Source organism: Aspergillus aculeatus, assembly GCF_001890905.1.
Source record: "Aspergillus aculeatus ATCC 16872 unplaced genomic scaffold ASPACscaffold_2, whole genome shotgun sequence".
NCBI classification, from domain to species: domain Eukaryota; kingdom Fungi; phylum Ascomycota; class Eurotiomycetes; order Eurotiales; family Aspergillaceae; genus Aspergillus; species Aspergillus aculeatus.
Window position 1 is genome coordinate 2,431,525 of NW_017962977.1, and position 17,208 is coordinate 2,448,732.

At 48.7% G+C, this 17,208-nt stretch overlaps 3 protein-coding genes across 3 annotated transcripts; 1 reads left to right on the forward strand and 2 right to left on the reverse strand.

Annotated features, from left to right (window-relative positions):
- Positions 1-1,785: 1,785 nt before the first annotated feature.
- On the reverse strand, positions 1,786-2,548 carry ASPACDRAFT_39717 (Hpt domain-containing protein; the record flags this gene model as incomplete). The annotated part of the gene is made up of 3 exons (XM_020200638.1): positions 1,786-2,044; positions 2,098-2,447; positions 2,510-2,548. The coding sequence occupies 3 exons, from the start codon at positions 2,546-2,548 to the stop codon at positions 1,786-1,788; spliced, it is 648 nt and encodes a 215-aa protein (XP_020060440.1).
- An 8,696-nt stretch (positions 2,549-11,244) lies between these two features.
- ASPACDRAFT_57437 (putative C2H2 finger domain protein) lies at positions 11,245-12,296 on the reverse strand (the record flags this gene model as incomplete). Its single annotated transcript, XM_020203241.1, has 2 exons — positions 11,245-11,748; positions 11,814-12,296. The coding sequence occupies 2 exons, from the start codon at positions 12,294-12,296 to the stop codon at positions 11,245-11,247; spliced, it is 987 nt and encodes a 328-aa protein (XP_020060441.1).
- Positions 12,297-15,406: 3,110 nt separating this feature from the next.
- ASPACDRAFT_1863810 (ubiquitin family protein) lies at positions 15,407-16,567 on the forward strand. The gene is made up of 3 exons (XM_020197827.1): positions 15,407-15,512; positions 15,577-15,792; positions 15,870-16,567. The coding sequence occupies exons 1-3, from the start codon at positions 15,491-15,493 to the stop codon at positions 16,547-16,549; spliced, it is 918 nt and encodes a 305-aa protein (XP_020060442.1). The 5' UTR covers positions 15,407-15,490; the 3' UTR covers positions 16,550-16,567.
- The last annotated feature ends 641 nt before the right edge of the window (positions 16,568-17,208 follow it).

Genomic DNA, 17,208 nt, shown 5'->3' on the forward strand with positions numbered 1-17,208 from the left:
CCAATCCGGTTTGTTGATTATGGTAGGTGGTTGGTCAACCGAGACATTACCGAAAATCCCAAAGATGAGACTGTCAGATTTTAACTTTAGTACTTTGTCCGGACAAAGGATAACAAAGAAGAAAGACAGCAGGAATGTGCGAACAGTCAATCCATACAGCACGCCCACCCCGGTCTAACCGTCGGTTGTGTAACCAAACCGCGCTTCATCCAGGTCAGGGAAGGGTCTCCTGGGCTGGGCAAGGTTCAGTTGTGGCTGTTAATCCCATGGGGAAGAAGATGGTGGGAAGAGAAGATACGGCTAGTGGGGTGTCCTTCCGACAGGAGGATGGATCAGGGAGTCACTTCATCTGACTGATGGACAGCTAGGAAGGCTGATGGGTGGGTGGTTGATCCATCATCGACAACCAGGGAAAAAAAGACCGGAGTAAACAAACACTCCGGTCTGGTTTGCAAGGTCCGTTGTGATTTTTCTAGAACCCACTCTATTGAATCAATCGATCAATCAACCAATCAATCAGGAATGGAATAAGAGTGAGGTGCAACAGGGAAGAGAAGGTGGGGGGGGAGGGAGAGAGGAAGAACTTTGGTATGCTTAGAAGCAGAAGGAAATATAATAGGATAAAGTAGCTGGAAGGAGGAGGTTCCCACCACACACAAACCAGCCTCGCTCTTTTTTGTTTACAGTTCTTCCCTTCCCCCTCAGAATATCATAACTATGACCATGACCATGAATATGACCAGGACCGGGCTAAGACATTCGTTCGCAGACAAACAGAAAGACGGACGAACCGACTCTCGAGATTTCCTGCATGCACAACATTCAATCTACCCACGCAACATCCCAGCAGCCCATCATCACTCTCAAGTCGCCATTCCTTTCCCTCCCTGACCTCTCGGCTTCCAAATGGTTGCGAAATCTGGAATCTCGTGTAAAGGTCATAAGCGAGGCGATGGGTTGTACATCCAAACGGAGAAATGGGTTCGAACCAAGACCACATCGACCACCCACACCCAGATGACACGCACACCAGCACTCAAGTGCATACACAACACGAATACGCTTCACGAATACATACCTTTCCATCCCAATTCGCATCCTCTCTCCCTCTTTAGCCGCAAAGCGGACAGTTGACTTGGACGGATCGGTTCTTCCTTTCCCTCTCGTCCTCCTCCCCACCCCTTTCGCGCGAGAACGAGCCAACTACCATTAGACTGGCGTGATAAGGGTGAAGTGAGAAGAAGAAAAGCAAATCATCTACCCTGAGTTTGTTTGTCTGTCTCATCCTAAGTTCCCTTGGCTTGGAGGAATCACAGGTTCATATACAAGGTGGGTCTAAAGAAACAAACGCGGGCTAGGGTGCAACTCGAAAAAGACAGAAGACTGGAGAGGGGGGAAAGGGGAATTGGGTATTAGATGAAAATTGAAAAGTGCGATCAACCCTCGTGATGATTCGTGACGACGACGACGATGATGAAGATGACATGCAAGAGACAAAAATACAAACAGATGCTGCTGTTCCCTTCCGTTTCTCCTCGCTTGTGGTGCAGCCTTGATGAAAAAGACTATCTTTTATTGTGTGGAAGGGTGATTCGCTCTCGTGGTCACCTCTCCGCTCGGGCGGTATCGATTTGCATTGGGTCTTCTTGTACGGAGTGTATGGCCTCACTCCCTCACGCGGCATTATTCAGTTCAACTCAGTAACCCAGCCTGCTTGCTTCATCTTCTCTCTACCTTGCTCCTTGGGTCATCTGAAAGTCTCGATGAGTTTTCCGTGATCGTGGTTTAGGGGCTTTCTCCATAGTATCTGCGCAAGAAATCCTCGACTTCCTTGTAATCCTTCTTGACTTGGGTCAGGGTCTTGCGGATATTCTCAAGCGAAACCTCCTGATCGGGCTCATCGTTGGTGCCAGTCTCGTCCTTGCCGGCTCCGTAGTGTTGGATCTTCTCACATGCGTCCTTGACCTTAATCAGTCCCAGAGTGGCTGAGGAACCTTTCAGATAGTGACCCAGAGACGAAAGCTCGGCCAAGTCCTTGTCCGCTCTATTGTTATCGAGGGTCAGTAAGCACTCGAAAGAATGAAGACCATGGCTTACAGGTGCTTCTCCATCTTATCGAACGTGTTCTCTGCTTGATCAAAGAATCCAAACACGATGCCTTTACTAAAGTCATTATCGCCTTCGTCATCCATCTCAAGAATCTGCTCAAATGTGTTTTGGTCGATGGTCTCAGACATTTCTGCCAGCGTAGTTGGGGGGTTGGTAGCGGCGGTGCTGGTGGCGGTCGTGGTGGCAGGAGCAGCAGAGGCACCGCTGCTGCTGCTCTTGGAGGTATCGGCAGAAGCTGGAGCAGCAGCAGCAGCAGCAGCAGTGGTGGTGGTTGTGGTGTTATCGGGGGTGTCGTTGGTAACAGCGGTGCTGTTGGTGCCGCTGAGCTTCTCCTTGGGCTAGTGCGCACAGTTAGCAGTTACAAACTGCATTTCTGGACAAGGGGCTCGCGGGTACGTACAGACTCCTCCACGGTCTTAGTGGTGGTGCTGGGCGCCATGGTGGAAATCGGTGGTGATGAGATGAAGCTTGTCACTCGGTTGGCTGGATCGAGGTGTGGAAAGTGACTCGTGTTGGCGGGGGAGGGGAAGTCCAAACGCCCTCTCGCGATCACCCGAACTGGATGGATGGCTCTTGCGCGCTTGTCTTCTGTTTTGACGCTGTGGGTCGGTCTATTCCGGATATTCGCCGAGCCCAAAACGGAAACCTGCGAACACAGCGGGTATACTTGGGATTTGGGAAGGAAAATTTACACGGCACGAATCTGTAGAGGATTCACTGGTCAGTTTTGGTCTTTGGTCCGCATAGCAAGTTTACAACAACAACGGCAGCAGTGGCAACAACAACGGCAACAGTAGTAGCAGCAACAGAAACAGCAACAGTAGTGCGACAGGATCCTGGTGAGATGGCCCTACGCAATGAGGGTGTTACGACAGGTCTTCAAAGAAATCAACCTAGCACCACACACAGAATCGAAGGTATAGAGCAGACTGTCCAAACAGCAGTGCACACACGATGGACAGAGGGGGAGTTTATCAATTCAAGATTGACTGTAAGATGTGTGTGTGTAATGGAATGCGAGATCGAGTCCAAGAAGACAGGGAAATCAAGGGAAGCTCAACAGAGGGGGGATGGGGAGCGGGGCGAAAGGAGGAACAGACAAGGAATCTAATTAATTTGCAGCTTGCGAAGGTTACTTCAGATATGCTCTCACCACCTGGGGTAAGGTATCAGGAGAAACCGGTGAGGCTGGGATCCAGGGTGTGAAAGATGAATGAAAGGGAAAGGGAAGAGATATGGTGCGGTGCAAATTGCAGATATCAATCAATCACAGCAAATACACACTAAATGGGGCGCATATGGAGATCACCTAGAGAGAACAGCTGTCTGGATCAGGAGGAGACGGAGTCGCTCGCGCAAGGTGGCCCGTGGATAAGGTAATGAAAAAGGATAGAGGGGGAGGGGTAGTGGTTGTGTAGAGAGGCAGAGTAGAAGACAGCCGAATGTCAAAAAGCGGAAGCAAGCACAAGCAAAATTTGAGAACAAGAAACACCGAGAAAACACTGAGAACAACGCGTTCCTAGTTAAGCACGAAGAGGGGACCTTTCCCACCTTGGACCCAATTTCCTTTCCACAGTTCAGGTGTTTTGAGTATCGAATAGTCTCAAGCAACTCTGAGCACCTATAACGGAAAATAACCAAATTAAAATAGATTAAGAGAGATGGGGAAGAGATGATGACGATAAGGCAAAAAAGGCGATGGGACAGGAAGGTTCCCGATTTGGACAAGTGACTTTGATGGAAGTATTAGCGAAGAGGGGAGGAGGGGGAGAAGAAAGAGAGGAGAGAGAGAGAGAGGAGAAAGAAAGATACGCAGAAGGGAGACAGCGATTGAAGTTCTCTTTTTCCTCCTTCTCTTTTGTTCAATGGGGTTTTTTTGTTTTCTGAATTTCCTTTTCTTTTTTCTCTTCCCTTTTTTTACAGTATCGTTAGGCGCGCCGTCAAAGAGGAACCAGAAAGTGGAGGGGCAGAGAGAGAGAAAGGAGGGGAGCCAGTGGGCTGGGTTGGCGGACAAAGGATAAACAGATTAAATAAAAAATAATGAAGAATCATACAGTATGATACCTACAGGAGGTAAGGCACTTTCCTTTCCTTTTCTTTTTCGTCTCCCTGGGTCTGTTTCTTTTACTCAGCTTGTTGGTGGTCAGTTTTGATCTAGGAATTCGAGAAGTGCAGAATTAGTCCCGATGATGAACACAATTTTTGCAGTTAACAGTCAAATCTTAATCGCAAAATACTCCCAGGGAGTAACAGAATCGAAACTGGTGCGAGTGCCTTTTGTTCCAAGTGGAATAAATTACTTACGGTAAGTTAAGTTCCTTATTTTAGTCACCGTTAGGGTCGAAGCGACTGGGGATTGGGATTATCGAGGTGCTTAAGGATTCTGGATCAGATGGTGGTTGGTACAGTGGATCCGCCCTCATGGGACGAACCGAAGGGGGCCAGAGAGGGGGGGGGAGGGTCAGTGAGAGAAAAAAAAAACGGATATCTGAAGAGGAAAAAGATGGAGACAACTAGATGGAACAAGTGACAGGATGGAGGTTGATGCGAAGCGGTCAACTTATTGGACACCGGCAGTGTGGGCTGCAGTAGGCATTATACAGGAGATGGAATTTTGATGATATTTACACCAACCAGAGAGTACCCGTTGACAGTTCAGTGGCACTTGTTAAGAACGAGGTGAACAGGATTAAAGCATTAAATAGTGGGCTTGAGAATGATTATTGTACTCAGTGAACTATCAAAGGGACTGAGAAAGTTTACAAACTGTCGGGGAGGTGGGCTAGACGGTGGGAAAGGATTCGAAGAACGATTGTTATTGCAGAGACGACGACGACGATCAGTGCTGGGTGGGAAAAGAGAGAGCGGGACTCAAGCATATAAAACAGCCGATGACGGGATCCTCTGTCGTCATCCCGAGACTCCTCGCGCCTGCTTGCGGAGTGTTGCTGACTGATATCCCAATCAATGTTAATGTCAATGTCTACTTCCATTAATGTTGACCGTGCGTCGCTGTTTGTACTCATATTCTTTCCTTCGACTCTTACCATTTTATCCATGAACTGCACAGTCTGATTTGATCACCTACCTCGCCAGAGTAACAGCAATGCCCAGATATATGGAGTCAGCTTGAATAAAAAAACAATCCACAAGAAAGTGAAGGGAGGAGGGGGAAAAAAGCCTCAAAAATATTTAGGTCAAACATTTCACAAATACTGAAGCCAGCGATTGGTTGGGAGGTGATGTGGGGAGAAGAGAGAGAAAAAGAAAAAGCAAAAGGCGTCAAAAAAGGGAAGGACAAATAGCCGGACCATCCAATCCATTCATTATTCATCCATGGTGGACGGACTAACCCCAACCAAGAATGCACAACTCCATCATCGTCACCTTCCACAGTCTGCGCCCATCAGCCCAGTCAAAATGCCTTTCTTCCAGAACCTAAGTGAAGAGAAGAAGAAGAAGAAGAAGAAGAAGAAGAAGAAGAAGAAGAAGAAGAAGAAGAAGAAGAAGAAGAAGAGAAGACAGATATCACAGGCATCAAGGGGGCTAGACTGCCTTACCAGTATTGGCAAGTCTTGCAGGTCTGAGAGCCTGGGGACAAACCTCCGTTGTCTCACTCTTTCACTCTTGCTGACCTATCTTCATTCTTATGTTCCCTGACTTCCTCGACAGAGTCAAACGAAGGAACGGCCGATTCGCATTCTCCACCCGGAAGGTGATGCACGCTGAAATCATAGGGCCACAACTGACGTAGGGGTGTGTCGGTCTTTGAGATGCCTTTTCTTCGGGTATTGGCGTCAATCTCCACCACTGTACTGTACACCACCACTGCCTGACTCTCTCAACCAACTTCATCAGCAAGGTAACGGGACATGAGGGCACGTGGAACCAGGAGTATCAACCCGGTACAAACCTGTATCCCTATGTAATAGGATCAGAGCTCAGCCTTGAAATCAAGGAAAGAGCTACATAGGTACATTCCGGGTGGAAAACGCTCGGGAATAGCAGCGGTCCATGCATCTCTAGGCCCCATCCCGTTGACGATGATGCTTGCGACGTTCCGCGTCGACGACAAAATGTCCGACTTACCAGCCACCACCACTACCACCACCGATTCTGGACCCTGTTCAGGTCTGAACTCGCCACGACGTTGCCCGAAGAAGGGGGGAGGGTTCTGGGCCCTTCAGGCTTTCAGGAGTTGGCTGGTGTTGGTTGGGCTACTACCAATGGTGCAAACACCAGAGAAGTTCATGCTCATCAAAGGACACGAAACGAGGAAATCCTTCCCTTGACTCAGATTCCATGATTCCGTCCGTCCGTTGGCTGCGGGGAGAGGGACAGTCACCGGCGGATTGAAAACCATTGGATATGAGAAATTGCGGTATTAGGGCAGCCATAAATGGAGCTCCATGGCGTACAGGATGTTGCCCTTCACATTGCAAAATCGAGAAGAACAAGATCAATCGATGGGTGTTCATCTTAGTGAGTCTGTCTATATATCTACAGCTGTGAGAAACAGTGGAGGGCTAGTCGTCATTGAACATGCCGTTGCCGTGGCTGTTTCTTTTTTTTTTTATTATTATTCTTTGTTTGCCAGGAAAGATGAAGAAATCCAGAAACAACCAGGACGCATGAACGCCGATGGAAAAGCCCTCTGGGCCTGGCGGGCAGAAGGGACCAATGATGGAGAGCAGCTGTTTCCGAATGACATCATAGCGGGGAAAGAATGGTACCAATCATGACCGCCGCTGACGTTAGCGGGGCTTTGCCAAGACAGCCAAAGCTTGGGCCGTCTCCCACTCACTTCCCTCTCCGGCTCAGCCTCCGAGCCAAAGTGACTTTTGCTTCTTCGATTGTGAATTTAGATTATTAGTCTGGACTCTGAGAGAAGGGCGATTGCGCTGAGGGGATCAATTTATGCCCTTTAGAGTTACAGATTTACAGTAATAAAGACTGAGAGAAGGAATTCTAGTCTGATCTACCCTGACTCGAATCATGTGCCCCAGGCGAGGTTATCTTGTGGTTGCTCGAGTCAGCGCCACCGACAGCACCGTAGGGGCCTCCTAAATTCACCGGAGATCGACCCTCCACTTAAGAATAATGATTTCCATGCAAACATGTACAGTACAGAGGTGGCTTTTTTCTCGCTCCGGCCGATTCTCGCTGTCAATTCCTCCGGCAGCGGTTGATCGCAGAGCTCGATTAGGCAATTCTTAGGCTTACCTGCCAGCTGCCCGTCATCAATTCATAGATCTTCACCTACATGAGGACTGTACTCTCTACTCTCTACATGCCCTTCCTTTCTTCGGGTGGACGGGGTCATTTGCCTTGGGTCACGAACCCTCATGTTCATAGGGGAAGAAACAGAGCACCGCCAGTCTGCGCTGATCACGGTAACCACCTCATTGCGGTGCATGATCTCCCCTAACTCATCGCAGCTCTGTACTAGTCTAGCCAGTAGTACGTAGTTAGTCTGCCCCTCTCGCTACCTATTCCGCAGGAGTAACTTACTGAGTGACTACTCACAAACTCAACTCATATCTCACCTGAGCTTTGACATCTCATTCTGCCGAAACCCCGATCAATAGCAAGTCAATGTTTGATTGATGGCTGCCCCCGTCCGCCCAGTGTCTGATCAAGTGATCATCGCAGCGCAGAACCGTATCACTAGCCCCCGTCGTTCAACCCCACGAGCCATGACATCAGCCTGCAGGAGATGGAACCTTGTCTGACCCGACGTCGTACCATCGGAAGGACTGCCGTCCGTCAGTCTAGTCCTGCTTTATGTAGTAGGGGATGTGGTTGTGGTTTTCTGGTTGTGGTTTTCTGGTTGTGGTTTCCGGTCCCTGTGCCACCACTCATCATCCACTACAAAGATCCGTATACGGGTACTGCTTCTTCTATCACAACACATATTTAGTGAAATTGATGGAGTACTCATAGGATGCTCAATTGGTTCGAGGACCATGCGATACCCCCCTCACGACCGTTTATAGGTTTGTATGCGTAGATAGATACTCGGTAGATATCTACTTGCTAGTGCAGACCCTCATCTGAGCTGGAACCCCTGATAGCATACATGACTATACAAATCAGGCTTAGATAGTATTGAGGGTCGAGAGGCAGCCATAATGCAGCGCCTTATAGATAGAGACGACAGGGCGAAATTCCAGTTGGATGTGGTTCAGTTCTTACCTACGGAGTGCTGCGCTGGGCTTAGTCTACCGCCGCAGTCTCCCACTTATGCTAATTCGCTGGCTAGGTTTTCCGTGGCCCGGTGGAACCTGCCCAGCTTCGAACAGCCTGCGACTACGGGAGTTATCTAGAACTCGTCCTGAAACTTCCATTTTTTTCCATTTCCCATTGCCATTGTCCATGTTTTACTAGTTTAGACTATTGAGTCTACTAACCCTTCCTCCCTAACCCCGCCCCTTTTTGCAAAGAGGCGAATATGCGGCTACAACTGCCGAGGATCGGTTATTTCCCTGGTCAGCAATCCCACACTCCCCTCCCAAGCGAGATCTTGGTTCGGTCACGCTCGCCTTGGGGATCCGGGATGGGGGAAATGGGCCCTCGCCCTCCGAGGCGCTCTCTTCTTTCGGAGCAGTCAGGAGGGGTGGCTGAATCGGATATCGATCGATCTGATGAACTTTAAGGCGGCGGTTTACCGATCGCCCAGAGGTACGGTCTGACGCGGGGTGGTATGAAACAGGGCTGGTTTTTATCTTTGGTATGTGGGTTTGTGGCGCTGGAATAGTAGGTTATATGCCCATAATGTCTTGTGGGTTCGGTAATGATATCCCTACATGCAGTGTGCTTTTGGCCAGCTCATACTAGAATTAATATTGATACTGGGAAGACCTCGACCTATTCAGTGATGTCGACCAAGAGCATTAGACCATGGAGCTTGCAAGGGCTTTCCTTTCTTTTCCTCCCAAGACATGTTCATGACTTATGTTTTCGTGATTGCCAGGCCTCACATACTACCGACGTTGACAGGAATCCTGCTAAGTCTTGTCTTGATGACAGACTCTTTGGAATGGGAGTCTCATGCGTAGGCATCCCCCTCCTGCTGTGCTTGAGAGTATGGATCTAGTGACCAGCTCAGAGACTATGGAACCGTGCTTCAGGTAGCAGATGTCATCAGGTATGAGCATCATGGCTAGCGAAGTGATATAGTGCAGATTCGGTCCTTGATTCGATGGGCGTGTCCAGAAGCAGGGAATGGTATGGGTTACTCCTGTAAGCGCCCTTCTGGCGATGTAAAGGAACTAGGATCTGGATATTTGAATGTATTCATATTATGAGGTAGTGACTGCGACTTCTATCCCAGCGGTACTTGCCTGTCGAGTTGATTCAAAGCAGCAAGTACCTTTAAAGAAAACCAATAGAGATCTGATAGGGTAATGTGCCAATCACCTTGTCCTGATAATCTCTATTCACCAAGTCATACTTTTGTCTCTCAATCACACCTGATTTTGTCCGAAAGTAATTGCAACTTGTTCTGACAGAACACATCCCAGGGTCCGACAGCATCCCCTTGAGGCTTGCGACAGGCATTTTCGGAATCGAAGCTTACTCCCATAGTGAGGGTCATATCAGTCTTGTAGGTTGATATATCTAAGAAGTCCCGTCGGCCATCTTTACGAGTTTATTGATTCGCTCGTGCAGAGGGAAGGTATCATGCCCCTGAGGGGCGGGTCGGGGCGGGCTACTCTTATGAGAGAAAGTCGTCGTTTGTCTTGTACAAGTACAGAGGTCCACTTGACCGATCATGCTCTTACTTCTTCGACATTGGGCGATAGACACTAATCAAATGCGGATGTCTTGCGGAAGGGTTACTGTCGCTCGGTAGGGGAGACGACATCTCAAGCCTGGAGGCCCACCCCTAAGCTTCCACTGGCAATGATCACATTCAAGCTACATCACGCACTGGAAGTATAGTCCCAGCGGTAGAATGCTACCGTTGTGTTGTGAAGTTTGTTCCTGCACAAAGAAGTCTGGGCCCCGCGGCGAATACAAAGTGAAAGGCGATAGTATCTGACCCAACCGATACGTAGACGAACCAACAGGAAGTCGTGGCCGATTCACAGTTCTGCATTCAATACTGTCGTAGATTCGAAGGGCTGGCGCGCGTCTTTCCTCCATAGCTGTTACCATGCTCCTTACCCAGGGATCCTGGAGGAGCTAGAGATGCTGAGGACGTCAGTCTCCCGCCCGGATGGGATGTATTTCCATCGCCGGAGCTCGAAACCAGATCAATTGTATATCTGTCCCTGGCTGATGCGGGGACCATTGCGGTGTCCACTTTCCCCATTCCACATCGATTTTGGAAGGGTATGCGTGGGGTTCTTGTGTGTCCGAGCCGAGGTCTGCAAGACAGGAAGATAGGCCATCGCATGGAAGCAGTCGCCAGTGGAGGTCCTCAGGATGGGTTTGTGCGTACTTTTCGATGAGCTGCAAGGGATGAAATCAGTCCAAGGCATTCTAGTCTTCAGTGCGAGATGCTCAATTCGGAAAGAGGGAGGTATGGAAGGTTGCTGGGTGGATTGGATACCATAAAAGCTGCAAGATGCTAGACATTGAAGAAAGTCACGAAGAATAAGGATCATAAAAGAGAGGGATTGTCAGGAGAGCAGATGCGAGGCTGTCTGAGATCTTGGGTCAATTGCAGATTGCAGTTCCGGCTCTGCGAGAGGAAATGCCCTTTAAGTTATATGGATTAAAATTGATAGCGCGAGTGTTGTTCATCCCAATCACGGGGTCATGGCTGAGAATGGTGGGATTACAAAGTGACGTTTTGTCCCTGAGAGTCCTTGAGTCCTACGTAGCGAGTTCAACGTTGGTATGATTCTTCAAGGTTGAGCTTGAGCTTGAGCTTGTAGTGCGAGTGCTTACACAGACATGAGATGGAATTTAGACAATCAGAATAAGATACACTAGTACCGAAATCAGAGGAGCATATTATGCGAGAAAAAAGAAACAAAATGCCTAGACAATGCTGAGACATCTCATTGGAGGCTAGTAAGCGCTCATCAAAGAGCAATGCAACATAAGTGCCGAATCTGTCATGGATCCTCAGACGTGTTCTTCCATGGGTTTGCTCAGATGTGGTCTCCGGAGTTGCGGATGCGATCAAAGTCCTATGAGCTTCCTCCCTGTAAGAAGACCCTGCGCATTCCTCTGGACATTCTCGAATCTCATATAGGAACAAGCTTCGCTCTCTAGGTGGTTGAACAAAGCGGCCAAAGTGATGAACTGCTTGCCACACTTGCTGACATTGGGACAATGATAGATTCGCTGCTTATGCGTAGGTGAGTTCAGGTGCTGACTGAGCGCGGATGAAGTCCTGAACGTTCTATGGCATATATAGCACTCCCAGGCAGTCCCGTTATAGGTATTTGAGGAAACCAAGTATTCACCGGAGTCGCTAGCATGCCACTCAAGCAGCTTGTTTGTAATCTTGCCTTGTTTATCGAGACGACGCACCAGGTCATGGATGGACTCGCGGTTGAGATTGGGAGCACAAGTGCAGGAGCCGGTTTCGAGGTGGTGAGCCAGTCCACTGGCTGTGGTGTACATGTTTCTGCAGAAGGGGCAGAGCAAGTTCTGGCCGAGGTGAATCTTCGATCTCAGATGCTAAAGGTAGAGAGGCCTTGTCAGTCATCATACCGGAATTGTGTATGTTGGCTATCTTGGCTTACCTGCTGTAGGTTGTTTTCGTTCTGGAACCATTTGTCACAACTGGGGCAGTAGTTTTTAAAGTGTGCCTTTGCGGTCATATGCCGATTTGCAGCATCCTGTGTATAGAAAACCGCGTTGCACGTCTCGCATTCTACCTTGGGAGCCCAGTGCTGCAGGGCGTCCATGTGGCGACTGGCCGTCCGAGAACTGTAGAACATCTTGTCGCATGTTTCGCAAGGGAACCGGGGACCATAGTGACTGTAGTAGGCCATGTGATCATCTGCATCTTCCTCTGTGCGGAACATTTCATCGCAGGTTTCGCAGGAGTAGTCATACGCGTAGTGATCGCACTCTTGCATATGGTCCTCTGCTTCCTCTTCTGTGTCAAACTCCTCTTCGCAGGTCTCACATCCAAATGTCTCCCAGTGCCCCTTAGCGGTCATGTGCTGTTCACAGGCAGACCATGAATGGAATTGGCGAGAACATGTTTCGCATTCGTACATGGTGCGTGGTTGTTGTCCGTAAAAGAGCCTGATGAGCTTGTTATACGATGGTGGGAAAAGATCTTGATCGTCTGGAAGGAGCGTTGAGGGTAGTTGCTGGGATTGGAAACAAGGATCAAGAATTAGTGAGCACAACTTGGAATCCAGAAGAAAACTCTGAATTGGTCACTTGAAAGCAGAGATCGCGTCTAATGCCTGTATGGGGAAAAGTTCGAAGTAATGTTTGGTTTGGCAGGGAGGTTGCAATGGCGGGAGGATGATATGGGAAGGATACATTCACCATCTATGCTTGAGATGTCACTGGGCTGAGCTTTGATGACTGGGTTAGCCATCACTGGCAGTCTAGGGTGTCACCATACTCAGATACATACCAAAAGTCCAACAATACTCCAAGCGAAGGCACTCCTAAGGTGTCTGACTTCCCAAGCGATGCTTAACAGGCTCACTTCGAAAGCTAGAAGACTACCTTCAAAGCCTGCAGCCTGGATCAATGAAGTCGTAGGCAACCACACCTATAATCAATGCGCAATGTGGAGAGGCCCTGAGCACCTCTTGAGGTATGAAAGCGTATATATCAAGAATTGGGATTTTTATCGGCGCTGTGCGTGTAACGCCTCGGTTCCGCGAGGTCACATAATATCAAACAGAACTGCGAGTATGTAAACACCACAAATTTGTAAAGATTTCTTTCTTCCTTACCAATTCCATCAGTATTACGTTTTATATCAACATTTTTCTTCTGATCGATTGTGTCAAACAGTAAGGCTTTTAACTTATATTTCATGCTGCATAGAATATACTTCGAACCAAGAAAAGGGTCCACTCATCTTCTTGTAAGAATTACATGAGAAGGCAAATCAGTAATCGAACATCATAAGGAAGTATTAACATAGACACTAGTTGCGAAGCTATAAGGTCAAGGCCAACTTGCTGTGCCAGTCAACAGATTGATAAACTAGTTCACACCTCTATCTTGTAACGCCGTAGCAGCAGAATCTCGATTGGTAAAAGGCTTCTCACCGAAAGAGAAGGTCAAATGTATGTAAACACATTTAGCATGCTGACAACTTGTAATCAGTTTTCTATGCAACTATACTGCCTTCTGCATACTGAACCTTTGCCCAGGCTGGACCAAGATCTATATGACCTCTCTCCCTACCTTTGACTGCAACATAATTGGCTGTCCTACAAACCATGCTTGTTCCTGTTTAGTCGACACAACGGTAGATATGGGCTTGGATTCTTTGTTGGTTCGAGTGAGGGGATGTCAGTATGCTATATGTGGGGGTGTCTCTGATACAAGCTTATCAACAAGCCGTCTTCAATATCTGTGTTGCATTTTGATGGGGAATGTAGAGTTTATCACGTAGATATCTCAAATTGATTCGAAGTGGTTAGGATGAGATACTGTAGGAGGGAAACCTGACGCAGGGCTGCATATCACGGGACCCTGATTGCCGTGTAAGAACGCCATTTACATAAAATATCGGAAGACAGCAATTTGTCCAACTATGCACGGCACTACATATATGACCACTCAGTCGCTCTGTTCTGTTCCATTCATACCTTCTGTAACTTTGCATCCAGTGGACGAAAACTTCGTGACTGCATCTTCCGAGGCTCAGGCGGACTCGCTTCCTCTGCGAAGCATGCTTGTTTGCCTCTCTTTGATATATATACATTGATGGATTGATGCCAGATTCGGATAGTCTGACGGGACTCAGAATGAGTAAATCAGTGCCCCAAAAACGAGCACGTAGCGCTAAAGCGACTATGGAAACCTTCTTGAGTCGGTAACGTATGGATGGGTAGTTGTGACCACGGGGCCCTCGGTACCGGAATAAATTATGAGCTATCGGCACGGAAATGATATCCTAGCGATTGAGGGAACTCGACTGAGGTAATCAAGGGGTGAGATGATGCTATTGGTGATGTAAACAGAAGGAATGGAGTCTTGCTCTGCATCTCCATGAGTAGCAGACGCAGTAATGACCTTTGTACAAATTACCCCAAGGTCCGGTCAGTGTAAGATAGTCTAGCCGACAACAGGAAGCGGGGGCGTTCCGGATGCGCCGATCACCTGACCCTCTCTAAGCGCTAGTGTCTCTCCGCTATCCCGCTTCCAGCCCCGATAGTGAAGCTGACGCCCCCCCCCCCCCCGATAAGGAGTTCCCTACACGTCATCGCTGTGATGCCAGCTAAGTAACAAGTACGTACTCAGTCGCCAAAACGTCCAGTTCAGCCTCAAGCAGGGATGCGAAACATCTCTATCAAAGTCTCCATAGAAGACACTCCCCGTATCCTGGAGTTTATAGCCGGAGCAGTGCGAAGTAGGAACACGAGCGAGGACTCAGTCTTGTATCCGGGGTGAGATGCCGACTGGTGGCGTCAGTGGCGGATGCGGACGGGCGTTGCCCAGACCGTTTCACTGCGGCCGGAACTGATAGTTACCAGGCATTCTTCCATCCCCCTCGGTCTCTGGCGACTCTATCCTTTCATGTGGCAGACGCGGCTGAGCATGGCGATTCTTTGCCTGAACCCAGTTAGAAATTTTTCTTGTACCAAACAGGCTGTTTTGGTTGCGTCCAGGTGAAAGATAAGCAACTGCCCGGGAAGCACTGGGTGAGTTTTGAGTCACCCAACGGATACGGCGTAAGTTTCTAGTAGATTCCTCCTAAGCGCGCAGGAGGTGAAGTAGATTGGAGGAGCCAAATGACGCAGGAAGGTGGCAGCCACTAACTTTCCATATTCATGATTAGTAGTGCGAGAATGGGCCAGGAGATGCTAGAATCAACAGGGGCGCTGACACTGACTAACACGGTCCTCTACATACATAGTAACTCACCAAGCCGACTAACCCGGCCTGAACTGGCTCTCCATTTACTGCCCAGTGCCTAATTAAGTATTCCTTCCTTCCCTTGCATCACGTTATCGGGCCTGGTTGCCTATCACTGTCCTGTTTGACTCTGACTAAGGCGCTTCGCCTCCGCCGCCGCCTCCCCTCATCTCTCCCTCTTCGCCCGACTACTTAAGCCTTCTTCTCCTGCTTTCATCCACTTTTTTCTTCCTCCTTCCATCATCCATACCTTTGTCATTACACAGATTCATCTGTGCTCTACTACCCACACTTTCCTCTCACACAACCTTATTATCCTTTCACACCGTTTACTGCAGTCTTCTAAACGTCTTCCATCATGCAGATCTTCGTCAAAACGTGTAAGTATCTCATCATCGGTCCAACGGTTTGAGGTCAATTCTGACGCCACCTTTCCCTTCTTAGTGACCGGCAAGACCATCACCCTTGAGGTTGAATCGAGCGATACCATCGACAACGTCAAGTCTAAGATCCAAGACAAGGAGGGTATTCCTCCTGACCAGCAGCGCTTGATCTTCGCTGGCAAGCAGCTTGAGGACGGCCGCACTCTATCCGACTACAACATCCAGAAGGAGTCTACCCTTCACCTTGTGCTCCGCCTTCGTGGTGGTATGCAGATTTGTAGGTTCCCTTGCAGCAACATGGATTTGCCACCCAGGTGGCCGTGAATACTGGAACGTCTACTGACCTCATCGCAGTTGTCAAGACCCTCACTGGCAAAACTATCACTCTTGAGGTCGAGTCGAGCGACACTATTGACAATGTTAAGTCCAAGATTCAGGACAAGGAGGGTATTCCTCCTGACCAGCAGCGCTTGATTTTCGCCGGCAAGCAGCTTGAGGATGGTCGTACCCTTTCCGACTACAACATTCAGAAGGAGTCTACCCTTCACTTGGTCTTACGTCTGCGTGGTGGTATGCAGATTTTCGTCAAGACACTCACTGGAAAGACTATTACCTTGGAGGTTGAGTCATCCGACACGATCGACAATGTGAAGAGCAAGATTCAAGATAAAGAGGGCATCCCCCCGGACCAACAGCGCCTGATCTTCGCTGGAAAGCAGTTGGAAGATGGCCGGACCCTCTCTGATTACAACATTCAAAAGGAATCTACTTTGCACTTGGTATTGCGTCTCCGTGGTGGTATGCAAATCTTCGTTAAGACGCTCACGGGAAAGACGATCACTTTGGAAGTTGAGTCCTCAGACACGATTGACAACGTCAAGAGCAAGATTCAGGATAAAGAGGGAATCCCCCCTGACCAGCAGCGTCTCATCTTTGCTGGTAAGCAGTTGGAGGATGGTCGTACACTCTCGGACTACAACATTCAGAAAGAGAGCACACTGCACTTGGTTCTCCGCCTTCGTGGTGGGAACTGATTCCTTGGTTCTTGCACAGTTTCAGATTCACAGGTTGAATGGACTGCATGGCGTTCGGAAGGGTTTTGATGGCTTTTTATGACACGGTTATTTCGAACATACCTCTTTGTATCACCATTTATTTGGTGCTCTCTTTGCTTCACAGAATATGACAATCATCAGATTATAACAAATTCGGCTTCTTTTACATCTCGTAATGACTTTCGATGTCTAGGACGTAGTATGTGTACACCGGCTTGTAAATAAACATCGCTTCAGAAGCTCTTGTTGGGTGCTTTGAGTCCCACTTGCCACCCCGGATGACCCACACGTGATCCCCGGGCAATCCCGTCGGCGGCGAGAGACAGCCCACCGGTTAGTGGCTATAATCCACACACGACGAGTTCAAGAATTCGCAGACCAGCAAGGAGAAGAGATGTGAGCAGTGGTCGGTATGCCCTCATATTTCTATCACCTCGCGGTTGAAGTATTTGCTCGCCCTCATTCCGATCTCAGAGGCGCCAGTGTAGGCGTAGACCGACACTCTACTTCCTTGTCATTCGACTCCGCATGTGAAGCTCTGCTTCCATTTCAGAAACGCCCATGCCCTTCACAGAACGGGGCCAATCGATACGATCGCCAGCATCTGAATGGGAAAAGATATCAGAGCTCATCACCGC